Here is a 27,853-nt window from a genome sequence, read left to right on the forward strand (position 1 = left end):
TTTTTGATTTCTGTAATGCTGGTCACCATTTGATCTGTGAAATCAAAGCTGAAAGAACTGTATTGCAAGACTTGCAGCTTAGTTATAGCGATTATTTTAAAGTACCTCTCCTGTGGATTAACAGAGATTAGCAAAGGCAGTTTTCAAGGTGTGATAGTAAATCCAGGACTTTCTGGTCTGGCTTGCTGAGGGTAAGATTAAAAATAGGCAGTTTCTTTTATTTGCTAAATTACCAGGGGCATTTGAAGAGATCTGTGATATCAGCTTTAAAATTCCAGTCTCTGCTTGATTCTGGATTCCCTCTGTTCAGGGAGAAGCAGCCTCAGCTGGGGACTAGTTTTTTGTACTTTTATCCTCATACAAAAGGTTTAATAATGCTGTGCTTTATAAATTGAACACAATTATCTGTGACCTTTATCACAAGCACAGCAGCAAAAGGACCTGTTACGAAAATACTTCTCTTATATAAGACAACCACAACATGCTTTTGCAAGTGTTATTCCTAAAGGATTTGTCATTTGCCATCTGTGAGAAAATGGCTCCAATCTCTTCCTGGGAGCCAAAACAATTCTCGTTCAATTTTAAAGGAAAAATACCTTGGGAAAAAAAAAAAAAAAATCTCTTCCAAAAGTGCTCATCATACAGCACTCTGCCAAAGTATATTTGTGGCTTTTTCAGACATACACCAGAAGACAGCAGTGACTGTGGCTCTTCTGAGCTCCTGCCAGCTTGCATTTCCAGCTTTCTTATAGGAGGGCTCATGCAGGGCTGTCCTGAACTTGGTGGTGAACATGGACTTCTCATTGTATTCTGCGAGGCCTTGATTTTCATGTCAAAAAAAGAAAATAAGCACTTGTGGTAAAAGAGGCTTTGGGCTATACTTCAACCATCTACTCTGGCATCTAATTTGAACATTTTGCCTTGGTTCATCTGTTGCTCTCACAGAGAGCTGGGGCCTGGAAGTCCTGCATAGCTGGCTCTCTGACACAGATGCTATTGTAAATGAATTTTAGATGCAAGAGTTGGCAACTTGAATAGAACCCTTTGAAATTAATAAACCAGCAGAAAACTTCTGCTTCCATTTGCTGAAACAACAACTGTGGTGAACCTTCTACCTCAGGCAGTTGTCCACCCAAAAGCCATTTAGTGATGAAGGGAACAGTAACCATGTAAATGACCTTAGTACTGATCACAGCATTTCAGAAAGGACCACTTCTTTTTTGATGGTTGGTGCTTCAAAGCCAGTTAGCTGAAATTTCTGGAGAGCTCTTCAAAGTGTCTGGCAGCCAGACAGGCAGTCAGTTCTAGAAAGACTATGTCTGCTCTGAGTGTGGGTACAGTACTTGGTATTTTCATCCCTGAGGTTACAGGAGGCTGGCTGCAGATACTGGCAGATACTCCTTAGCTACAGCTACAACTGAGTTTTGGTCAGTTCCAAAACCACCTTTGTTTTTATTCATGTCTGACCCTTTTTCATTACCATGGATCACAGAATTATAGAACTGTAGAATCATCTGAATATTTACTGATTTTTTTAACACATCGTTCTGGCTTGACATCAAAGGAAAGTCACACCATTAGCTTCCTTTTAAAGACCATCTGGTTCCAGCCCCCCTGCCATGGGCAGGGACAGCTCCCAACAGACCAGTTTGCCCAAAGCCCCATCCAGCCTGGCCTTGTACACCTCCAGGGATGGGGCATCCACAGCTTCTCTGGGCAGCCTGCTCCAGTGACCCACCACACTCATTGTGAAATATTTCTTCCTTGTATCTAATCTAAATCTACCCTCTTTTAGTTTAAAACAATAACCCCTATCACTAAAGACCCTAGTAAAAAGCCTCTCCCCATCTGTCTTATAGATAATCCCCTTTAAGTATTGAAAGGCTGCAAAACAGTCTCAACAGAGCCTTCTCTCCTCCTGGTTGAACAACCCCAACTATTTGACTCTTGGCATCTTAGGTCCTACCTACCTCTCTATCTCTTATTCAGGCTGACAAAAAGCTACATCTAACTCTCGGAGGAGAAGTCTATTTTGAAAAGCAGCAGCCCATGCACTGAATTTTTAACATATAGCTCTGGCATGACATCAAAGGAAAGAACATCATTTTATAGAGTGGCAAACTAAGGCACAGAGTTTCATTGTTTTGCCTGAAGTCACACAAGGCATAGTCAGGAACAAATGCTTTATGGTTTTCTCTGCTGGAAAACAGCTGTCCTCAGATGGTGGGCACAGACTAAAAAGTAATATCACTTCTTTAAAAATTCTCAGTTGAAATCCTACTACAGCAACATCTCAGAGTATGCACAAAACCATAGTAATAGAAACATTACTGTGTTCCTGGAAACAGGAACTTATCAAACAAGAACTTTTCAGGATAGCTTTCCATTGCTTGGCAATATAAAATGATGGATACATGATGAAAACGCCAGGCTTGTATTGGTGGTGAACACTAACTGTTCCTTCTGAATTCATCATTATTTATGAGTGTTAGCCCTTCTGAAAATACAAATTTTGTATTTGATTGATTTGATTAAAAGTTTGATTCTGTACTGCTAGACTAAGAGTGAACCCTAGTCTGCAAGGCAGAGACTGAAGAATGACACGCAGGTTCCCCCCACTCACTGTCACAGTGGAGTTGGCTTCCATCCTGGTCTCAGGGGGAAAGCAAAACTCAGCCACTGGTTGACCTTGGATGTCCTGCTTTAAGACATAATTCCCAATGTTTTCCTCTTTTTCAGGGGAAGAGTTCAGGATCTTTATAAAATGACCATCTGGATCAACTTCAGAAATTTTCACATTTCCAATAGCACTGAAAGAACAGAAATAGATTTGAAAGTGTAAAAGCCATTGCTTAGTTGAAAAAATACATGTTTCCAACAACTAGGCTAGATGTCAGTAATTAATGGTAAGTAAACATACCACAGGCAGAATACTTACAGTACTGCTATCTTATCTTTTATGTCATGCTTTTCAACTGATTAAAAAAAAAAAAAAAAAGCACTGAAATTAGCAGCATATTCTATTTATCTTTCACTCTTAGGTAGCATCTGTTACCAACACAAACTAAAAGATTCTTTGGGGGGCAAAAAAGTTATCAGTGTACCATTTGGTTTTTTTTTTTTTTTTTTTTTTTTTTTTTTTGGTCTAAATCTATGTAGACTACAAGCTCTAAGGCTGTCTTGTGTACTTAGACTATTACGATTACAGGGAGTTGTGTAGCCCTTTGTAAGTTTAGAAAATTCCTCCTGTTCATCAGTATACCTTACTCCTCCTGCCTCTCATTGTTTTTACCTTCCTGGAGAAAGACAGACCTCCATTATTAACTTGTTATTGTAAACTCAGGGAGGCTCTGTGCTACAAGACTGAGATTCCGTCCACCCGTTGTTTCAGAACTGCGGGATCTGTTTTGCATCTCCAGTAAGACTGGGGACTTCTTGCATGAGCAGGGGAACACTCAATCTCCCTTAAGCACTGGAAAACATATTTATTACTTGACTGTTCCTTTTAGTAGTGCACATGTCAAGAAAGTACATTTAAACACTCAGTCCCAGTCTGTAATACTCATCATAGGTCTCATTAGACAGGTTGTGAATGAAGTCTAAGAATTGTTCAGCTTTTCATGCAGCATCCACTGCAATTAATTTGATTACTTAGCATTGGTGCAGTGTCTTTTCTCTGTCTTCTATGTGTGTAATGCTTTTTCCCTTGCCGTATTTGTCTTCTTCCAGTAAGTTTAAGTCACAGATGTCTGTGTGTAGAGTAAAGGTTGACCCAACACCCCAGACAGCTTATGTGCTTGCTTAACATAGCAAAATCCTCACTGACAGTGTGACAAATTCTGCCCACCCACCCCAAATAATTCAGCTGTGCACTGCAGCATTGAGTCACACTTGCTCATGACAGCCAGGCTGCCTCCAGGTTGCTGCTGGCATTGATAGATTTGATAGTGGAGTCTGATGGGTACCTGCCCCGTCTATGGCTAGAGAGGACACACACAGAGAGCAAAACACTTTGCTGCCTCTTCTCTCCCTGCGAACTTGGGGAACTCCAGAGTGCTCCTCTTCCCACTCAGTCCTCGACTATTAGTGTTTCATGTCAGCAAGGAAAGGCTTGAAGACAGCTTCCCAGAGACACAGAGCCTCAGAGGGGTTTTGGAAGCAAAACCAGGCAGAGGAACTGCTCACATTCAGACCCCACCTGATCCCCCCTCACTTTTATGGCTGCTTGTTTTCATCTGGCCACCAGTTTGGCACACTTCTCCTTTCTCCCTCCTCCTGGAACCACACTCTAAGCTGGATCACTGAAATAACCCAGCATAAAAGGTTTTGGGAGACATTATTTTATTCAGAGACTTTTTGGCAGTCTCTGCAAGCCATCGTGTCAGTGCGGCTAAAGAGATGGCCAGCTGTACTCAATAACATTGCTAACTGCTGGTGCAGAGACTGATCCTTCATGATCTGGTTGTAAGTCATCATTTACACATGCACAAAGCAGATGTAAAATGCTATGACTTAAATCCACAGTTGATCCCTACATCATTATAGTCCTAGAACTCCAACAGTGCCTCAGGACAATGTCTATGATGGGCACAGGATAGGAAGGCACCTTTAGAATTTCATTTTTGCACTCTCTCTGTGTGTACCTGTGGCTCTTAGTCCCATGCAAAAGCCCTATATGTAACAAGAAGGAGAGAGACAGTGAGGAAACTGAGATGTTAAGGATTTCTCTAAGGACTTGTACAGCCAGCTATTCCCTGGATGGTAACAGACTTTTGTTAGTTTTACTGAAGGAATAACATCTCTAAGGAGATGTTCACTGAAGACTTTAAAGCTTTTTTTTTAGCAAGCTAGTTTACCTTTCAAAATACTGGACCAACTCCTTGGGGACTGGAGCTAAAATGCTAAAGTGCATGGAGGAGATGTCAGCGTGCATTGATGCTGTACTTACCTCTGCAGTGTGGTAATGTGGTCTGTTGGAACAGAATCCAAAATTTTCTATAATATACACAATGCTGCACATTGCGAAGGGAAGAAAAAATGTCAGTGCTCTTGGTAGCACAGTGTGCATCAGCCATACACCTGTGACCTGCCATTAGGATGCCAGTTGCACTGGTCCTCTCTTATGTGGTAGAGGCAGCAACAGGACATTTTAAGCCTTGAAATATGCCAAGAATTAAAGTCTTTCTAAGTTCCGAAGTCTTCAAGAAAGTTACAGATTGATGTAATTAGTATGTTGGGAAAAGCTTATCTCCAGAAGTGCAAATACGTTTGTTTGTATGCCAATAGATTTTATACTAGAAGGATATGACTGGAAAAGTCCTGTAAGAAGGCTCAGATCTTTCTTTGCTGCAGGCTGGGAAATGTTGCATACATACTAGCTGTAGGCCTGGAATGCCAGGGCTCAGCTGAGATCCAGAATGCTGTACAGGTGTTCACTGAGCACATCCTCAGTATATAGCACATTCACTTAGTGCAACAGATTGATCATTTTCAATAGCCATGCACAAAATTTCAAGTATCAGCATCCACCTCTATTATTTTCTGCAAAACGGTCAACACCAAAATATACTGGCTTTAACACTGCTCAGGTACGAAGGTCAGGGAGAGGTTAGGGCAACACTGAACAACACACAGTGGCTGTCTCCAAGAATCAGTGCCAAGACCTGTGTGAGAATACTGTCAGTCTCCCTGCACACTGCTGATAGCAGCAAATTTGATGCAGCAAATCCTGATGCAGCTGAAAATCCTGGTTTCTCAGCAACCTTACATTTCTCAGTAAGATATTAGTTAACAATCTAATTAAACATATAATCTTCAAGGTGCTTTCAGCATTTTCAAATAATCTGAAAAGCAAATGAATATAAATTAAACTTGATTGTAAACACTAACACCAAAATATCCTTGTTGGCCCAAACCACATATTTCCACTGAGTTTGTGTATGCTCATACTGTGACGTCATAACAAATCAGATCTAGACATACTATTCATCAACTCTTTATAGAAGTATTACTAAATTATGTATTCACACTGTGTTCATGCTAACAGAAAAGATGTTGCATAATGCAATACCAAATTAAAAGACTGTGTATTGCATGCTACCATGTAATTGTATTTATTGAATGTGTTTTCCAGGAAAAGGTATACTCTAAATACAAAGTGAGCAGAGTTTAAAAAGTGCTAGTGTGCTGGCATGGAGGAATAACGAATCAAATGAGAATTAAAAGAATTGTTTAATTTGTGCATTTAACAAGTTTAACCACACACAAAGTGAACTGTCATTGCTTTTTTACCCTAAACAATTAGCAGAGCTAATGACTTCTCTTGCTTTTTGTATGAGACAAGATGTGATTCAGTCCCCACTGGAAAACAGTTCATGCAATACAAGGAAATGCATAAACAGGAAAGCAATCTCTTTTATCTCTTAATATCTATTTAGAGTTATTCTCCGCAAGCACAGTCAAATAGTATGGTATAACTTGGTATTTGGAAACAGCTTTAGAGCTCTGATCACAACTGTGGCTTTCTTTCTGTCTTTCAAAGGTATCTTTTCATGGCTCTCCCTATGTCTTAAGAATTACACAGATCTCTTTATGGAAACGTGCATGGAGTGGGTTTACAAAGACTAAGTCAATGAGGAAAATGAATACAACGTCCAGAGAATTTCAAAATGGGTGAGAGCAGGGAGAGCAGCAGGCATCAAAGAGCTGGGACTCAGGAAAGCATTCGATAAAGTGTCTCTCAAATATTATCTCCCACTGGTTTAGATATAAATACTGTCACAGGAACCATCTGAAAGACTGCAAACAAGGAATAATAATAGACAAGCGGGTTGTGTCTCATATGTTCCCTATAGGGATGACAGGTAGTTCTCATTTCATGGAGCATCTCCACTTGTGATGTGGAAGGGGGAATAAAACAGCTGGTTAATAAAATATGTAGATAACATTAAGTTGAGAGGAGAGGGTAGGGGAACACAAATGAGGACAAAAGAAATAATACAAAGAGCCCTGGAGGGCTTAGAAATATGGTCAGGAAATAAGTGAGATGCAGCTCTTGGAAAATGGTGAACTAATTCAGCAGAGAGGAAATAACATTCACCAAGACAGAGACGTATGGAGAGCAATAATGCTGAAGAAAGCTACGAGGAAGCCAATGACGCATTTGTAATCTGACAGAAGAAAAAACGCTATTACAATTTGATGGCACTGTCCATGCAGAGTAGGAAGCACAAAATGGAAGATTCGTTTTGTGCAGCTGTGGAGAAGGCAAAGTAGAAATACTGGTCCTTATGTTCACATGCACCAGTGCAGCTTCATTGACTACAAGAAAATTCCTCCTAACTGCTTCTATCTCGTGTCAGGAGTAAATGCAGGTAGACAGAGTTATCCCACTTCTAAGACAGGCAACACAGAGTTCATCCACCCCTCGTGTCTTGGCCTGAGGCACCATATTTGCAAACTCACCAATGATGCTTTGACTCGTTTTTGAGCATTACTGTGCTAGAATCTTTAGATTTAGGCTGGAATAAGACTGAAATAATATGCATTTGGTTCATTTTAGAACTTCTCATGACCAAAAAAATGTTAATTAAGAAGGAATCATAGAACAGTATAATGGTGAGGGATACTGGGGGTAACTTCAGAAAAGAGCTAAAATGCTTGTATGCAACAGATAATCATGGGGTCATGTGATAAGAATGGGTATGGCATATGGGTGGAAAATACCAAAAAGGCAAAGGCTTTATGTGGCTGAACTATCACCTATGAAATAACATTAGAAAAGGAGAAATATGTGTTGACTATTGTGAAAGCAATCTTAGCAATAAGCAAGTGCAGGCCTATCCACTGAACAACGTGGCAGGAAACATTCTGCAGGAGACAGTGTCTAAATAGGAATTAGCCTTAAAACTGGAGTTGTTAGTTATTGCCACTTCTCTCAGGGAGACGGATCTAAGATAATTGAAACCAGCTGAGAATCTGTTTTATAGGTCTTTCCCAACCCGTAGTATATGTGAAGCCAAGTTAGAGATGGCAAATGCCTTTTTGGGGTAACTATCTTCTCTGGAGACAATACTTTATTTTTAGTGTTTTTTCTAGGTTGATGTAAACTATGTACAGCCCAGTTCATTTCTCTGGCTGCCTGTCACTGCCTCATAGAACTCCATGCAGGTGGGACCCTCTAAAAAACCCTGCAATATTGGTTCTACTCTTGGATTCAAAACTGGGTGGGATCAGTTGAAGACAAGGCCAAACCACCTATGAGATACAGTATTTCTGCTCCTTTTCTGGGCTGCATTCACAAGGTGTCTGCAACCCTAGGCAGAATAAATTAGCAAACATTGAAAGGGATATAGTTAACGATGTGTGATTAATCCTTTTCCGAGGATTAAGTCCAATTTGGGGGCAGTTGTGCCTAAAGCAGTAAGCATGATCCTTACAGTTCAAAGCCTCTGAGGTTTGCCAGTACCCTTCTGGATAATAACTCTTGTTAAAGGGTACTCAGCCTCTTGTCGAGGGTTTGCTTGAGTTTCACAGTCATTCTAAATGAGATACTGCACAAAACACCATCTCTTACCTACAGAAATAAACCAAAGGAAAGGCCTCAACTGTGCCTGTACCTGGATGCAGAGTTCTGGTAGTAGTCCTCATAAGCAGAACAGGTCCTTCCATAAGTCTTTATGCATCTGAGGCTCTGGGCAATCTTCCCTGAGTCAATAAGCAAAGGGCTGAAATAATTCTGGTGCTGTCGTGACACTGTCAATGGAAGGCTAAGGTTTCTTGGTGGAGCAGGCTCCCAGTCTGGTATTTCAGTACCATCTCTGAGTTGAGCTGATGAGCAAGCAAAAGACAAAGATACAGTGTTATGCAATATTAACAAAAAGACAAATTATGAGACTGAATTCTTCTCTTTTTTTTTTTTTTTTGGTAACAAGTATGGCACATTTTATTTCCCCTTTGCCTCTAATTGCAAAGTGGTGCTTAGCAAACACTCTTTTCAAATCCTTAAACCTATGGCTATAAAATAGAGCACAGCTGGTAAACTGAGTATTTTGTTACTGACATGTAGATTTATTACCACATTGGAATTACCTTGAGTAACAAAAACAACAACAACAGCAAAAAACACAACTAATTTTGCCATCAGCGATATAATTGTCATCCTTCAATTTCAGTGCTGCAGGATGGCAAAGCATCAGCTGTGAGTGGATAATGAATATTTAGAGGCTCCCTTCAAATTACAAAATGAAAGTGATAACATCCCTTAATCCCCTTTATGTTCCTCTTTTCAAATATAAGTGTCCAAGAGGGACTATGAGGGACTCCCCACCCTGGCAAAGGCAGGGAGAACCAGAGAGGGAGTATGCACAGCAAATCTTTACCAAGAGAATTCCTCTCACATCCCACACCAGTGTCTCCCCAACAAACTAAATGTTTTTCAGTGCCTGTTTCTCTGACTTTGCATTTGAGATTTCTTTCAAGGTTTTATCTTACTGTATCAGAGTCCATCAGGCAACCTAGCTAACAAAATATGGTGGGACAGTGATAGCATTGATTGTTGGGGGAAGAGCAGTCCCTGAGCTCATCTTAGCTCTGAAATGACTGGGGCACAAACCAAGATTGTGGGGCCAAGTGTCTGGGTCAGACAGCATCCCCGCAATGCAGATCAGCTTCACCAGCTCACTGTGAGTGTTGTCTCTAACTACACAGACATCATTACTTTTTCCATATGAGTTTTTCTCTATGTTACAAAAAAACAAGGTGTTCGAAATGCTGTAGTCCCTTCTCCCTCTGCATTTCACCATGGTGTGGCAGTGGCACAGCATCGGACACTCTTCCAGTGCCATTTGTAATCCCTTCCTTTGGGACACTCAGGGGAGCACAGCTCCAGCCCTGGGACAGTGGTGCTGGTTGACCTACCTGTGGCAAATGAGCAGTTAGTGGCAGCCAAGCATAACAGCACTGGAGTAATAAGGAGGTGAAATGCTACAGCATTAGCAGTCTAAAGAGAAAGCTACAGCTCGCATACAGTTTAACAGAGTGTGACTTTGGTTGAGGATGAACCGAACTAGGAAACATTAAAGTATAGCATTTGGGCATGTAGTGGCAGGGAAATAGCACACGGGGCAATGAGCTCTTGAAGCTGGGAACTAGAAATGCTGGGCTTTGTTATTTTGGGCTGCAGTCTTTGCTAAATCAAACATTCAGAGTGGTAGCTGAACTGGCAGCCACAAGGGGAGCAGACTGTGTTGAAGCTGCTTTTCACTGATGTGTCAACAAGCCAGTCTGTTCCTGAGATCAGACTGACAGTTGCTTTTGCTGTTGCTAGGATGTGGCACCCTTAAAAGGGGGCTTTTGGGGAGCTGGGGGCAGGGCTGAAACCTTTGAAATTCAGTAGGATCAGTTGACTAAGTGGCTTATGCTCTTTTGGAGACTTCTGTCTAAACTGTGGTAGCACTCAGCACTCAGCAGTGAAAAACATGCTGTAGTGGAAGGTTCCAGGAGAGCCTCTCTTGGGCAAAGTTTGCTCTCCTGTGGCACCTTGAACTTCAGGAAACCCCAGCTCCATCAGTCTTCGAGCTGCCCAAAGTAGCTCACTCTGGGGCACCACCAGCTCTGCCCTGCAGACTAGTGAAGTCCTGACCTCTTCCTCCCTTCCTCCTCTTTTTTTTTTTTTTTTTTTTTTTTTTTTTGTGCCATTGTGCTGTGTCATGCCTGCATTGCTGAGCAGGGGACATCCATGTCCCAGAATTTGCAATGGAGTGGTTAGAAAGCTCTCCTAAGAGAGAGGAGACACTTAATTCAAACACATTCTATCCAAATCAGGGTAAGGATTTTAACCCCAGTTTTCCACTTAGGGGGTTGAATTAACTTCCTGGCAACAGTGTGGAGGGAGAAGGGGTCTGTCAGCAAACCCCACTGCCTAACATGCATCACTGCTCACTGATACACGAGAATAGGAAGGAAGGATCTGAACCTGGTGGCTAGCTCATGCTGCAAAGGGAGGAACAGCAGAAGCCACCACTTTCCACATACGTACCCTATATTGTCTGTATAAGAGCTTCATCGAGGGGGACCGAGGGGATGCTTGTTTGAAGTAGATCAGGAAGTTAAGATACAGCTGGGAGGACAGACAAATGCTCACACGCAGGCACACATGGATGGAGGTCACATTAGCCTCTATTCCCTAGAAGACCAGGCTAATAAAACATTTTCGCATCTTTTTTTTTTTTTTCTCCTCTTCTCCCCCCCCATACAGCTGCTTATGGCAGGAGACATACACTCCTTTCAGACAGCAGGCAGGACTCAAACTGGGATCTGTCACTGTATGCTAATATTTGGGGTGAAATCCATCATAATTCATCAATACTTTGGAGACAATCAACATTGCACCTTTTGAAAAGGAATGCCACCTTCTCCCAACCACAGGGCTGACAAGTGCAGTCAGAATGAGCTGCAGCTGCTCCCTCCCAGGCTCTTCATTACAGTGTTTCACCAAAGCTAAGTGTTTTGATTTGGTTCAATAGGCAGGAATGAAACATTTCAACTGAAAAATGTCCAAGCATTTTGTTTAGGTCAAATGAAACATCTCGACCTTTCCAAACATGCTGTTCCCTGAGCAGCTGAATTAATGAAGCCTGGTTTCTAATGACTTTTTCTCTTCATTCGCCTTCCCCATCCCCCTGCCCTGGCATCATGTGGGTTCTCTGATGGCTAATAAATGGGAAGGAGAGGACATCTCAACATTTTCTTCAGTCTCATGCCTGACTGTCAATTTTCAGAAAACCTAAGACCTCATCCTTGAGCAGGATTCCCATGCCAACCTGGGAGGGAGAAATTGGTAGCATATATTCCAAAGTTATTAATGTTGTTAGAAAAATGTGTGCATACACACACATACCAGTAACCAGGTATCACAATAATCAAAAATCCTTTTGGTTTTCCTCAAAATGTTTGTTTCTATGTTTATCACTAAAACAAATGCCAAAATATCAGAATTGCCCACTGACTAGAAATGCTAGTCAAAACTGTGTTTAACGAGCTGTGTTACATCCCCCTTTTTGCAGGATGTTGACCAACTCCCCTACTATGACTGGCATCATTGTTCTGGTCTGTGTCAAAGTAACTAGAGAGCATTTTAAAATCTCTGGGGATAAATATGCTCTGCTTTACCACAGACATATGTAACAGAGGTTTTTCCCCCTTCTCTCATGAATGTCCCTTGCACAGAGCAGCACTCACACATATTCCCACCCAGCTGCACAGTTTTTTGTCTGACTTGCCATGACTTTCTATGAGAGCCAAAAAGAGTCTGCGGCCAGATGCAAAGTCAGGGCCTTTGCCCCATCAACAGCACCTTGCTGCAAGACAGCCTGTGTCACTTAGCTCCCCTCTGTCCCACACGTCAGTGTTGCGGGGAAAATGACATGGAGGGGAAGGCAGAGGGCACAGAACCTCTGCTGGCATCAGGGCTGCTCTCAGCCCTGGTTGTGATTTGGAAACAATCACAATCCCTTTAACAGATTAGAGCTGGATGCTCACTGTTCAGTAGCTTATTCTGGGCCAATCACTGCTCCAAGAACATGTACACACATCTTTCCACAAACTTCTAGGCATCAACAAACTGCTTGGAGCACAGTTACAGATTTTTCTGCAGAAGAAAGCTAAGCCTACTGCAATATAAGGTGAAAACATAAGGTTCTTTTTAAATGTGGGGTCCTTATTGAAGCCATAAACATTGTGAAACACAAGCTCAGATAAAACTGGAATACTCTCTACTGCCTGAGTGCCCTCCTCCCACTTGCATATTTGGAAATATGATCAGTCCCAGCTAGAGGGTGGGATATGAAGTAGGATGTTGGCTGCTCTCTTCCATAAACTGAACTATCATCAAAGCCTCCTCTCAAGCTAAAGGGTTATATTTCCATAACTGTGTGCATATAATGGACTCTCTTCGCCTGTACATGGCAGACAAACCTTCCAATGCTTACCTATGGTTCTGCTTTGCAAAGTGTGGGCTAGGCCATGAGATTGTGCTGAACTGGATGACTCTATGGTCCCTGTGACAGAGGCAGAATGAGACCAATCCACAAAGGACATGTCTGAAGAATACGTTGACACATCCACTGTTGAGCATGGAGTGATTGAGCTTGTAACTAATACATCAGAGGACAGTTGGAAGGCTGTTGTCTCAGTTCTGTAAGAAAAAAATGACCCTTTAGTAATCTTTCGAGTATATATTGACTTATTTGTCTATTAAATAAATACATAAATGACAGCATGATCTTATATGGGGACAAGTCATATCATTGCCAGAGCAATAACCTCCCAACCTATTCCTCATTTTAAATTAGATACAGTCCTGGGTGAGCAGTACTACATCACGATAGAGCCAACACAGCTATCTTCATCTCTGAGCAATAGGCTTATGCTGTCTAATGTGTTTGCATGTTGAGTTGTCTACATGTATTTGTCACATCCTGCCACCTGGGCAAATCTCTATCAGTGATGAGATCTTTACATACCTTTAGGCTACCAAAGCTGCCAGGCTGTGGCAGCTTTTGGCTGAAATCTATAATTCTAATTCTTTCCTGTATGTCACCACCGACAGGAACAGACAAGAGCTGAGCATGTAGTGCCTGCTCCTTGGGTCAGATGAACCTAAGCCAGTTCCCACCTGGAAGCAACCTTGCCAAGTCAGCACAGCACCATGTCCTAACCAATAAATTTGCTTATCATAACCACAGCTCTGAAGGTTTGGGATCAAAGTTGGCTTATGATCATCCTGCTGGGAGCACAAACAGAAGGATTTGGATTTGTCTGCACTTTTTTGTTGTTGTTGTTTCAATGTGCTGCCTGTGTGTGCTGTTCCTTTAGAAGGATGACCAGACTGGTTTCAGAGGCTCCTGATAATTTGCCAGCATAGTTAGGCCACAGAGCCACACAGTTTGTAAACATCTTCCATCACAATACAATAGGAATTTCTGAGTTCCCCATATTAAGTCCTTCAGCTGAAAGTCTTTGTGCTTCCCTTTAAGTTAAATAATTATGTGGCTCATTACGTAATTGAGAGGATATGGCAGAACTCCTTACTGTGGCACTGAGAGGTGCTGCTGCAGTCAGAACAGTTCAGGGAAGGGAGGAGATGAAGTGTGTTGTTGTCCCTGATCTAGTCTAGGCTTGTGGGACAGGATGTGGGGACTTTTCCAAGAGCCTAAGAAGGGTGTGAACTGCATGTCTTGTGAGGACAGCATGCTGCCCAAGCAAAAGTTACTCTTCTCTGAAGCATAATTTCATAATTTCAATTGCATGCCTGTAAATGCACAGGCAGCCTCTGCACACACAGCAACTGACACTCTCAAGGCTTCACCAGAAGCTTCAACTATGAAACAAGATACCAGGAAAAATGTCACAGTTCATATGACATTGACACATGTGGGGCTTTTTAAATTAGAAAATTCAAAGCTTAGCAGCATCTGTTGTAAACTTCCAAGGAAGAAAAAGTGTGTGTGTATTCATCCCTGTAAATACTCCCAAAAACACTATTTTTGGTCATGGCAACACAGCTGAGGCTGACCATACAAAAACTTTCTTTCAGGCCACATTGTCAGGAAAAGGGTTTCCTTCCCAAGCATCTGGCTTTCATCTGGGCGGATATGCTTGGTCAGGCCGTTTATTTTATGAACTCCACCTGCATTTACATACATATGCTTCTGTCTGTGAGGGCTGGTAGGGCAGAGAGTTTGCAGTACATTGAAGAATTTCAAAACGAACTTAACTACCCCCTTCTTCCAGCTACGGTGGCACAATTCTAGAGCAACTGCAATAATTTCAGTGAGATGACTCGTAGACTTACACAGGTGTGAGAGCACAGCTGCACACAGATCAAGGCTCTTGTAAGTGCCAGCTCATAGAAAGCATGCACAGAAACTGGCAATCCCTGAGTCTAATAAACCTTTGTTTTGCAATGGGTGCTATCCACAAGCATTAGACATAAAAATATATCATGAAATCTAAAATACAGGTAAATTTGTTGTGCTCTTTGTCCTGGATAGAACAAGAGGATGATAAAATGTCCACCCCACCCTGCTGTTGCTTAGAGTACAAAGCTCAATGCCTGTACTCTGTGTTGCGATTAAACAGAGGAGTGGACTGCAGTCTCCCTGCATTAGAGGAGACAGCTAATGACAGCAGTTGTACTATGGATGACACATCACAATCAAAACCACTTCAATTTGTTTTGCCTGCAATACTCTGCAGTTACCAGTCAGAAAAAGAGATGATAGGCCTGTGTTGATTAAAATGTCAGGGGAGCTCTTAAGTTTATCTGCTAGTCAGTGGTTCCAGCAGACATAAAAGAATAAGCTTTATATACTACATAAATTATATATTTATAATATGTTCTGTTTTATGTTATGTTATGCTATGTATTTTATGAAATTATCAGTGTGCATATACAGATACCTACATATATAATGTTTGTGAAAAAGTGAGTTCTTAGCAAGATTCAGCAGGCCAGGCATTGCTGCCTGAAATCAGCAAGTTATATCAGGATAAAAAGTGTCATTTGTGAGAGGAGGATTGAATCAGTGAGGCAAGCTTGATTTGAAAACTTGTTCCTTGCTCCTCTAGCCTTTCTAACCAAAAGAGTACAGACAGGATATGATTACTGATCTATGTGCAGCCCCAACATTTTCCTTCAAGTAATCTCTTCCTTTTGGCAATGACTGAAACACGACCTTTAATTTTGTGGAGTTTGGCACCACAGCGAACCCCCTCCCCTCCACTCTAGTGTGCAGATCTCATGCATGTGCAGTTTCAAACTACAGGGAGCAGTAAAAAGAGTGCCACACCAGTGAAACTCATGCCTGCTCCAGTTCTGCTACTGACTGTTAGCTGGAACTGGAGTGCAAAGAAGTCTTGTTAAGTGGATACAGTAAGCAGAAAGCAAATTGGCATGGTAATTTCAGTAATTTCTCTCACCACTGCTTTTCCTCTGCATTTTCCAGGCACAGCCCTTCCAGCAGGTGCTTGTGGCCTGTCTTACTTTGCTCTAATAAAAGGAAGCAGTTCTCTTTAACATTAAATGTTCAGAGAACAAAATAAAGTGATGTGGAGCTGGGTTAGGAGGCTGGGTATAAACTTCAGCAGTTTCTGGTGAAGGATTTCTGGTAATTCAGCATGCACAGGAACACAAGCTGGCTTGGAAAACAAAGAGGCTAAAAAGGTCTGGTTTGGGCCTTTTCTCAAAGCCTGAGAAAAATGGGGATCCATTGCAAGCTCTACCATGTAGGCTCATGGGTACTTCTGAAATAAGCATGGACAAAAGATTCAACAGCATGTGAACACAAAGCTGTGCTCTGTGAAGTTAGATGGGGTAGTAACAACAGGTCTCTCCAGAAAGGGAGAACTGGTAGGATCTTGGGAGGCGAAAGTGCATCTTTTGTGGCTTTTCTGTAGCTTTTTGACCAACGTGGCAATGCAACACTCTGTCATCTTATTTAAAAAGAGCCTTTACAAACCTGATATTCTTTTTCCTGAGGTAGAGGACTAATTAGCTGTGAGGGGTGGTGGCAGAGACCTTTCTTTGCCTACTTTAAAACTCAAAAAATCTGGGCCTGACATCTGCATATTCAAACAGTGTTAAAACAGATGTGCAACAAATCAGGAAAAAAGGTGAACAGACACTAATTTTTTTTCAGTTAGCTCTCTCACCTGTTTTCTTCTCCAGGCACGTTTCTGGGTAACTCAATTTCACTTTCCAGGAAGACAGGCTCCTCTTGAGCCTCCTTCTGTGCTTTCTTCTTGGCAAGAGGATCTCGTGCATCCTAAGAAAGCAATCACAAGAAATCAGGGGGAGAAAGGATTTGAAGCTTGTGATTGTGTCACACCATTTATCCGAACACAGATTTCAGATCTGAAAAAAAAGAAAAGTTCGTTCATATTTTGATTATTGATCAAATGTTTTACAAGTTTGGCTACATATAGCACTGAATTTATGAATGAGATAGGAAGGTGGCCCTATGAACTGTAGTCTTTCAGAAGCTGTCCTCCATTCATTAAATCTTAAAAGTCAGCCATTTGCCATCAGTTCCTTAGGTAAGTATGTACCTTTATATGTCATTTAAGTAATGGTGAGATCATTTATAATCAATAGTCACTATAGTTAATCACAGTGCAGGAAAGATAAACAGAGCTAATGTTTCAGTGCATCATTTGATGTAGAGGGAATGGAAGTTCTCTTGTACCTACATACATAAAGGAAGTTCCTAAAATAACCATACAATAGTGTGTACTTTAAGGACAAAACAGTAAAATCCCAAATTTGACCAAACCAAACTAACCTCACAGCTCTCAGCCAGGAAAAAGCTGAGAGAAGCAGTGTTTCCTCATACTCAAGGGTTACACTGGTCTGTTGGGAGATGGTCATCACAGGACAGCATGAGCCAGGTAAGCTATGTCATACACACAACAGAACAATTTGCTCATTGACCATCTTGACCTTCTTTAGTTTCTGTATGAAGGTAGTATTCTTGTACTCTGCAAGTGAATTGAGCTACTTCTTAGCTCAAGTAGGACAGGTCACTGCCCCAGTGATGAGCATCACATTTCCAGTGTCACTATTTTTCTTTTACCAAGAGAAACACCTTCAGAATTTTATCACAGTAGCATCTCAAATAATTTGTGAAATCAGTAACATAAACTATGGTTTCAAAGATTAAGAGATTCCATATTAATTACGTACACACAATACATGGCAGTTTAAACATAACTGGAAAACAAATCTTAAATCAGACTTGTTTGTAACAGCCTCTGGAGGTCTCATCCTCCTCCACAATAAATGAGTAGGTCTGCTGACATCTACATGGTCCGATAACTGCCCAATCAGTGTACAGGAGAAGTGAACTTGTGACTGCTACACTACACTAAAGTTGGTAGCATGAGCTTTACAATGTAAATATTTTGAAAAGAAGAAAACAACCAACTTAATGCTAAAATAATATAACTTGTCATGGTCAAGAAACTAACAAAGGAAACTTTGCAACATAAAACCCAACAGTGCCACAATACGCTTATAAACAGAACTAGTTATTCTGCCTTAAAGGACACATCCTAAATGCCAAACACATCGTTCTTAACATATAAACAAGGACAAGAAATAAACTTAGGAGTCACGATTTCCACCTCAGGAAAAGACGATTTATCTAGCTAATGTAAAGAAAGTTTTGCCTTTACTCTGATTGGAGTGATGCCATTTATGACCTCATTTAAAAATAAATCTAGGCTATTGTTCATACATTTCTGAATCACAGAAACAGACCAAGCGAAGCTAACTGAGGTAGCCTTTAGGAGAGCCAAACCTGAGCACATCTACAGTTTTTCCTTCCCCAGATCTTTTCCTGTTGTTCCTTCCGCAAAATAATGACAGCATGTCTGCAAAGGCCTGCCTGAGCTGCCACTGCCGCCGGCCAAGCTCCTCTCCCTGCTGGCAGAGCAGCTTGAGGCCAGGGCTGGCTGGCTGCTCATGTTCAGATGAGCAAGTCCTGCTGGCGGCCAGCTCTGCTGTGGGGCCCTGGAGGTGCTTCCAGCCCACCTACCCCACTGCCTGCCAACCCTCTGCTTGCACTGCTTACTTGCTTGTTTTACTGCTGATATACATTTCTGTTTTGATATACTCTTCTATTTGGGGTTAAAAGTGCCATAGGGAGGAAGTGTAGGAATTCGTTTAAAAGAGCGTGCACTGCCCCATCCATGTGGCTGCTGTGTATTTTGGGAAAGCAATGGCAGAGCTGGAAATCTGGGTGCCCAGCTCCTGCCCCCAAGTGGTCAAAGAAAATGGCAGGTGATGGGTTATTACAGTGAGGGTCACCCTGGTTTTCACACTTACCATTCAAAACACCTAGGGTATCCAGAGAGAACCCTCAATACCTTTCTCGGGAACGGTGAGATAATGTTGTTGCAGGCTTCTCTTCACAGCATTTATTCTATCAATACAAGAATTAACCTTTTCAGTCTGAATGAAGGGGAAGGTAGGGAACCTGCTGTCTCCATCCTCTGGCTGCAGCTGAATGCCAGAATGGAAATGGAAAGAGACATCTACATTAGCCCAAGCCCCTACCACAGCTTAGCGGAAGGGCTGGCAATATTGCAGCCCCCCCGAGCCATGCCACTCACACAAAAAGCTTCTGAGGATGTCAAGCCAACCACTCCTCCCTCCACAGAGAGATCAGAACCTTTGGCTGTCCCATCACTCCAGTGCCACCACCTGTGCAAGAACTGTCTACAGACTCTGGGGCTGGTGTGGCACCAATGGCTGGGCTGGGGGAGTAGGGAAATCCTGAAGCCCACATACCTTTTCCCTTCTCCTCCACACCTGGGGAGTTCAGGGTGACTGCCGCATTAACAAGAGGCAACCTCAGAATTAAACTCAGAGCTTTTGATTTCTTAGTTCTACATGGCAGACTAGCAAAGGGGACAATAATAATTAACCCTGCCTCCTAAATGTTAATTACAAAGGCATAGGTTTGATATCAGACAGCTCATTTCTAGTGAACTTTAATTAACCTGAAAGTCTAGCCTTATTTTATGCTAAGACTTATTATTAGATAAAAGAAAATATTCTGATGTTTAGATTTGAAACACATGTAATCTATGTTTGCAAGTTGAGGTAGAGGAATTGTTTGTTTGATACAAAAATATTTTGCTTGAATACACAGCTATTTCAGTTTTATTTTGAATTTATGAGTTATTACCATTATTTACTAATTTTGCTAATATTTTAGTACATAGAGCACAGCTTTTGGGAGGCTCATACATGATAAGACTATTGCATATATATTTAAATCTTATGTATATGCCTTCACCTAGGGGCAGCTCAGGTTAATCGAATGCTGATTGAGCGTTCAGTTCACCTGAGCACTTCAGATGGGTCTACATTCATCACTTCCAGGGTGAAAATTCATCTTGCTCTCAGGAGTTGTTTCCTAATCAGCTGACAGTTCAATTCAGTTGGTTGTTCCCTCTGACCGTCCTATGGCTGACTGCATTCTTTGCCTCCCAGTCACACTAATTGACCTCTTAGTCAAAAATATGCCAGGTTTTGGTACTCTGCTCACAGCTAATTGCACCCTCATGGACAATTTTGGCTGAGCATTTTCCAGTATAGGCACTGAGAACAGTGTCTTAGGAGGCATTTTAATTAGAGTATAAGTAGAAATAATCTGTATGAAGGCAGTGCATGTTGTCACACAATCACACACTAGCAAGCTAGACAGGCACAGCAATTAACAAATGGGTCTGTGCAAGATTTTGGGGAGGGGATGCAATTTGCTCCTTATAAATAAACACAGTACTTTAAACACCATCTTATCAACCCATTTTTCTGCTGTCCAGTGCCAAACTAGTACCCCTCCAGAAAAAAATATTGACATATTTAGTCATCTCTGTCAGTTGTCATAGTTAGGTTTTGTTAGAAAAAGCCCACTGTGTTGCCTATGGCTGATGGAGAGAAATTCACTCCAGCACCTCAGCTGTCCACTGCTGCGTGACATTCACATGGGGACACACACTCGTCACAGGTGCCATCCAAAATGAGAGTTATTAGGAACCAGTGAGATCTGGATTAGGCTATGATTTAAAATGAGGGTGTCAAGTAGTTGCCCAGCTGTCATTAAAAATTAAAATAATACTGCATGTCTAATTTGCACAAACAGCAGGGAACAATTTGAATAGCACTCAGAAACTTATCTTTGTCATGAAAAGTGTATGTTGCCAGAAGAGAGGAATTAATTTGGAAAAGTGCATTCTAGTCAAGACGTTGTTTCCATTATGTGTTACTCAGGTAAATTAAATGCTATATAAAATTTATCCAGGATTGTTAAAGGCTTGTTTGCTATCAAGAAATAATTTCTTAAGAATAGACCTGTCTGAAACATTGAGGAAATTCAGCATACAAAAAAAAGCAAGCAGCTTGCTTTCTGAAAATATGTATGGTCCTTTATATTTGGAGATTTATCTAGGTTTTTGTTATAGACCTAGCTTTAAAGGTATATACTTTTGCATATATGATCTTATTCCGGATGACTCTCCAGAAATGTGAAGCACATCAGACAACAAGCTTAGGAAGCACGAAAATTCAAAATCCGAAAAACATTCCTTCTGCCCAGCTTTCCCAAGAGATTTACTTGTACTCATCTGCACCCAGTACAAGCCCTCAAACCCCACCTGCATGCTCACAGGTGGAGCTACCTGAAACCCCTCCTGCAATATAATACCTTTCCTGGGGCAGGCAGCCATGCTGCCAGCCCCGTCCAAGAAGACCCAACACCTGCCTGCAAACCCGGGGGGCCTGAAAAGGATCTGTACTATGCATGCTTTGGCAAGTGCAAAGATTTAGGCCTTAGGATTTGGAAGATAAGCTTGATATAGACTTCAGAGTGACTGTGAGGTTCTTTCATTGGTTACAAACAGGGCTCTGTACTTCCTGACAAGTGGGACTTTAAATCCTCAGCCAGGATCCTTTGTTTCTTGAAATGTAATTTTGCAGTAGCTCGAATTGCATTAAAAAAAATGAATCTTTTGATGATTCCTGTATTAGGGCTGAGGTAGAGCTTGGTGGGGCTGCCAGTTTGAAGGGAGATGTGACAGTAGTACTGCACCAGTGTGCATCATCCAGTGCATGCCCTTCTGGGAACCATTTGCAGAGAAAAGCAGAGTCTGATACCTTCATTCCAATTGAGCTATTAAACATCACAGTTCATCAATGAGATTGTTCACATTCTCTAATATCCAGAAATCAAGGTATAAACACAAAGTTGAGATTTGGTTCAGGCTGATTTCTAAAATAAAATAAAATAAATAAATAAATAAATAAGACTACTACTTTGGTTCAGAATATTTCTTCTTTTTTAAAAAAACTTTCCTATAATTATTAAATTAATATCAGTAATAATAATACCAGTAATATTCTGATAACGTCTTTGCTTTGTAGAGTTTGAAGGGACAGCAGAGGGCATATGTGGTCTTACAACAAGAAAAAACCTATTTGAAAGAGAAAGTTTTTGGAAGTATAAACTTTGGTATCTTTTCCTGAGATATGAAGCACTGGGGGAAAAGGGTTATTCTTGTCCAGTTAATTAAATCTCGGCAACAAGAGTGAGGCTGCCTTTAAAGGTGCCATTAGAAACTGAGCAGACAAAACAGCTTTATAAACCACCTGCCAGCAGGAGAACAGAAGCAGTATGTCACTTTGAAGTCTCATCATTATGAGATAGTGTAAAACCCAGCTAACAGCCCTCAGTGACGCCTTGCCTTGTCTTGCTGGAGGCGCCTGCGCAGGCAGGGGGGCACCGTGCTCTGCCCCTGGACGCAGGGCACCTGCCTTGGGGAGTTGGGTGGCTGACGGCTGGTGAAGATTTTGCCTCCTGCAACAGAATTTGGTTCACAAAATGCCTACGTTTAAAGCTCGCCTCTGTTGCTGGTATGTCAGAGAGAAGCTGCAGCATCCCAACATTCCAGGTGTGCCTTGTCCCATTTCCAGACTACCTCTGTTTGGACCCATGAAGTGCTGTAGACTCAGACGTGTTGCTAAACTCAGGACTTGAGCACAAAGGAAAGGGACTGGCCAGACCTGTGTGGGGAAAAGCTTTTGAGGCTGAACAAACATATGGCATTGCTGCTATCTTTCCCTCAGTCCAATTTTCTCTAAAGTCTCTCATTGGTGAAGTGCTGCTGGAGTATCTTCAGGATCCAGTGTATAGGTGGAAGTGGTGGCAGCTTGGAGAACATGTTTGTCATGCAGTCCTGGCCCATATCCAGCTTTTCTGGGTGGATGTGCAGGTTCTGCTGAGCAGGGTGTTGCTATGACTACTCCCTTAGCACTACCTGAGCCCACTGTATGCAAAAAGCAGCCTGGCAGATGTTTAGGCAAAGCCCAGTCAGCACAACTAATGCAAGGCAGGCCTGCTCCGAGTCATGATCGGATGGACAGTGACTACAAACATACCACATGAAGGTTGTTACTGGGGACCTGCAGTTATACAGACACCACCTGGGAGAAGAAGGCTGCAAGATTCAGCTGGTTTCTCCACCAGTTCTGTTTCAGGTGGCACAAAGAGCCAGCTCCTGGCTGCACGCAGCATACTGTGCTGAGGGAGACAATAATTAATGTACCAGCAGGATCATTAACACTGCCCAGGGGTACTCCTGTTTCCGTGCATATTTTCTGCTCCTCACAGTCTTTTTTTAACTTGTGTTTTATATAGGTGGCTTAGTATCACCATGCACTGCCTGCCTTGTTTTGTTTTCAGCCATTCACAGGCATTCAAAAATTCAATCAAGAGCTTTAGGTCTCAAACCTAAGAAGCTCAAAGACAGACTGGAAACACCCTTTTCAGGTTGTGAAAGCACTGTTTTCAAGACTTGGGTTGGCAGGAAAAATTTGATCACATGCACGTATCTGAGTAGAAGATATTCACTCGAAATATCTTTGCGTGAAAATTTGGTTTTCTGTTTTTGAGTATTCCACAGCATGAAGGCAATACATAAAACTCAGAGGGCAAAGAAGGGACTTTCATCACAGCAGTAAAATGTGCTTCCAAACTTTAAAACCTCTTCCATGCACCGTTTCTGACTCCCTCGAGCAGAATCTCTCACTGCAACATATTGCAAAAATTTTCACGAAAAAGGGGTAAAAATGGGCTGGGCATCTTGGTGCTTACTTCATGATCCAAACCATTTTCATGCGCCATTTTGCCACAGTGGCAAAACTTTGTGTTGCTCCATGGCTATGAGCATACCATAGCCATGGGCAAGCAAGAACAGCCTCAGGACCTGCACCTTGCAGACTGGGACTGAAGCTGTGACAGTTGATTCTGTTCCAGTTTCCTGCCACAGCATCAGCACAAATTGCCTCATGGCTGAGCACACATCTCAAGAAAGACAGGGAAGTTATTTTTCAGAACAGAAAAACAATTTAAAAATATATTGTTGAAAGATGATGTGCAAATAAAGGCCATTATATAAAGTAGCCACATATATATGTATATATATACACACGTACAAATAAATAAATGGGCAAGTTACCAATTGTGTCATGATTCTGAGTTAGGTCACTGGAGATAGACAAGAAACGGCTCAAGCGCCAATTAAAATTAATATTTATTTATTTATTTTCCTTTGGAAACCAACAAGTGAAGAAATATTATCCTGACCAAAACCATTAACTGGAACTCCCAAACTAACCTTCAGAAACATCTGCTTTCTCCCAAGACCAGCAGGAACTCCTCCAGCAGGTATAACCACACGACAAAAACCCCTCCTTTCCAGAACAGAACAAGATGCCCGGCATTCTCCAAGTACATCCCTACCTCCTGTCCCTGCCTGACTCCCACAATAGTTTCCTTGGATGCGTGAAGATTTAAATGGGCTGCCCTCTCCTAAAATAAATTCTTCCGTGTTACGTTGTTTTTTATATTTTATTTGCTATTTCTCTGGTGGAATAAAAATTCAGATTATGGTGTTGTAGAAAGCTATTACAGTGATAACATCCTCATGCTGTGTTTTGTTGCACTGCAGCAAGCATGTTTTAAAAGATGAGAAACTTTCAGAGCATTAATCCTCTGAAGACAGCTGTTATTATTATGTGTTGCATTTATTCCTAGAAGCCCTATTGAGATTTTACTAGGCAGCTTTGAAATCCACAATGAGACTCAGTGGTGCTCAGATGTTTTTCTCATTCTGACACATGGAGCTAACAAAGGCAGAGAGGCAACTTAGGCACAGAGACTCATGCAGCTTGCTCAAGGGTGGCTCCTGTAGGAATAAAAACACATGTCCTGACTCAGGTACAGTCCTCATTCAATAAACTTTGAATCATCTCTGCTTCTACTCTGTAGTTTGAATTACTTCTGATAGCTTGTACTGAGAAAACGTTTATCAGTCCTTTCGGGTTCAATCATACAGGGTACAGATGTGTACCACTGGAATATCACGCTTATGTAGCCTTCAAAGGCTGCAAAAGCTTTCAAAGAGGCTTCAGTTCAGTTGCTAGAGGGGAGATGAAGAGAAATACATGTGCATGAAATGAAGCTGCATGAGGAAGTCTTGTGGGTATTTGCAATTCCATGTGTTTCAGCACTACGTGGTTTGTTCCTCTTTCCAGGTGCAAATGATGTTCTCAGTATTAATGCAAAATGAGGTAGGCAAAGGTTCCCATGCCTGCCAAAAGGCTAGTTTCACAATTTGAACTAAGCCACTTCGGTAATATTCACGATGCAATATTCACCAAAACAGGAAGCTTATTTCAGGAGTAATTTAGGTTCACAGGATCCTAAACTGCTCTGGAAGTCTATGCTCATGATTCAGAGGAACATCAGTTCCTGAGGGACTCTCATGTCCTGTGTCCACATTCCTGCATCTGTAGAAGGACAGTAATGTTTTGTGCATTCCTATAAACCTAACAACCTATAGAAGTATTATCTAAATGCAAGCTCCATGCAGTTTTCAAGCTCACAAGCAGTTTTCAAATGAATGTTTCTATGTCTCTGGTGAGTGTGTGTGCATGTGCACAAGGGCACAAGATGTGTTTCAGCAACCATCTTGGTGCATTCTGATGGGTGGCAAAGGATACTTTCAACTGGCCTTCTATTAAACAGCAAATAATTACATATGTAGGCATTTTTACTTTACTTATAGATATATTTTTCACTTGGTGCATGTGTAAGTTTTATTATTAACCCTGTGGAAACCACTGAGCTGAAAGGAAAGAAAGGTTAGATTGAGAAGTTGATAGGACAGGAAAATGTTTTTCTTCAAAGATTAATCAGATTTTAAATTAGGCGATGAAAGTAAAAAGAGCATGTGGAAAGGATCAGAATTAGTACATTCTTTATCTTCAAAGAACCTCCAAAAAGTAATAAGCAAAGTTCCTGCTCTCCTGGAACTGGAACAAGCTCAAATGTGTATTACAGAAAGAATGGGATTTCCAGAAGTTTTCATGGGTGGCCTAAAGCCTCCTCCACTGAGCACTGACCAGAGCGAGACCAGATGGGGGCTATGTGAACACTGGAAGATCCCACAACAGGCTCTTGTGCTGAGGAGCAGCTGCTAACGGAGGATGGTGAGGGTCCCTGCAGAAGAGTTCCAGCCTAGAAGATCAGGCTGCAAAAATTTACTGCTCCTCAACTCTTTTCCCTGATGGACACATCTCCTTGCACTAGCTCCACAGGTCCTCCCCGCTTTCTGTAGCCAGCGGGGATGGAACAGGTGTACTGCAGAGAGACAGTAATGCCTTTCTGTTTAATATTTATAGCAATCTCTTTCTACTTAATTGTAAGTACAGACCCCAAGAACTATCTTTTCTCAAGTGCCTGCACAGCCAGAACCCTTGGGCAGGAATTTTCTCTGGGAGATGATCTCAACCAAAAATACATAAAAAGACGCAATTTCTTGTGTGCTGAAAGAGGTCATTATTAGTCCTCTTCAGGAACCAGCACAGGAACTGCTTCTCAGGCTTTGTTCCTTACCCAGTGTATCAGTGCCTCTCTCCCCTCTCTGAAGGGCAATGTACACTACAATGACAAGTACTAAGGCTGAGCATACATTCTCACATGTCCATCACTTAGCACCAAGTGAAAAAAAGTGAAAAAGAAGTATTTATTAAAATTACTAGCACATTTGATGAAATATCTGTATCAATTAATTGCTGATAAGTAGTTCAAAGCTGACTCAGAAATGAATTAATAATTTAACACTAATAAATTATTCAATAAATTTAGCCCCATTTGTCTCTTTCTGAAACGACTTCCCAAGAGTTATCATCTTTTTGTGTCCAGGCAAGGATCTTCAAATCTGTCTTTGAAATTACTTCAGATCTTTCCCTCCCTTGAAATGTTATTACAAGACTGATCTAATACAATTTATTACAAGTATTTCATGCTAAAAATTCAAGCACTGTTGAGAATTATGATGGGTGAAATGTATTGCTTTTACCATTCCCTCATTGACTGTCATTCTTTTCACTTTTAAAAATGTTTTAAGAACAACTCTCAAACTGCATTCTTCAGGGACAGACATCAGGGAGGGCAGAGGGAACAGCTAACTGTCAATTGAAATTTGGGTATATATCACAGTTTTTCTTCTTTGGCTGCAAAAAAATGTCTGAAACAGCATCGCACTGGAAAAAACACGTTACTGTGAGATCACTGCATTTGCAAAAAGATACGCATAGCATTTTAGATACCACTTTTTTTTTTTTTCTTTTCCCACTGCAGGAAAATAATGGCACAATCAAAAATACACAGAAATTAATGGAAGCCTTCAAGTCTTTTAGTTGACTTTAGAGGGCTATTTATGATATCTGAGATGCCAACACACAGAATTGTTTGGTAAATATTGACATTTTAAGGACATACTCCATAAATGTTGAGTACTATGTGAACCCAGCTTCACATTGAACAGGGTCACAAAAGAATTCAAAATGTCTTTCCTTCTTAAACTGGTCCTTAGTATTGAACAAGTAGAGCTTGAACAAGTTGAAAAATGGAAGGAGCAAAAGGGGAATTAACCTAAACAGTGATCTTTATGTAGTGTACCCAAAGGACTCCATGACAGATGATCCACGGGCTTTCAGAGAATGAATCTGTGATCCATGTGGTTTCCATCCAGGCTGAAGTCTTAGTGTTAGCAAACACAGCCACAGGCTACAGACACTGCACTTGCTTCCAAATGAGAAGAAAATAAAATTAAGCAGCAGCCATCACTGCTGGTTCTTAATGCCTGTCTTGTATAAATTTCTCCCCCCTGAAAATGGTTGATCAGCACAATACGTTCTCTAGTTTGCTAGAGATTTAGGGTT

At 41.5% G+C, this 27,853-nt stretch overlaps 1 protein-coding gene across 6 annotated transcripts in view; it reads right to left on the bottom strand.

Annotated features, from left to right (window-relative positions):
- LMNTD1 (lamin tail domain containing 1) overlaps positions 1-27,853 on the bottom strand; it is a 209,421-nt gene that overhangs the window by 37,987 nt on the left and 143,581 nt on the right. For 3 of the 6 annotated variants that reach the window (XM_068655893.1, XM_068655845.1, XM_068655856.1), the window contains 4 exons: positions 16,714-16,826; positions 12,990-13,195; positions 8,619-8,829; positions 2,624-2,810 (listed from right to left, as the gene is read on the bottom strand). In XM_068655893.1, the coding sequence (XP_068511994.1) occupies positions 2,624-2,810; positions 8,619-8,829; positions 12,990-13,195; positions 16,714-16,826 (717 nt within the window). Of the gene's footprint in view, positions 1-2,623; positions 2,811-8,618; positions 8,830-12,989; positions 13,196-16,713; positions 16,827-18,886; positions 19,144-19,173; positions 19,312-19,351; positions 19,469-27,853 lie in introns of those variants that run through there. The other 3 variants (XM_068655875.1, XM_068655884.1, XM_068655867.1) reach the window with 3 other exon arrangements.

Source organism: Anas acuta, chromosome 1 (genome assembly GCF_963932015.1).
Source record: "Anas acuta chromosome 1, bAnaAcu1.1, whole genome shotgun sequence".
NCBI classification, from domain to species: domain Eukaryota; kingdom Metazoa; phylum Chordata; class Aves; order Anseriformes; family Anatidae; genus Anas; species Anas acuta.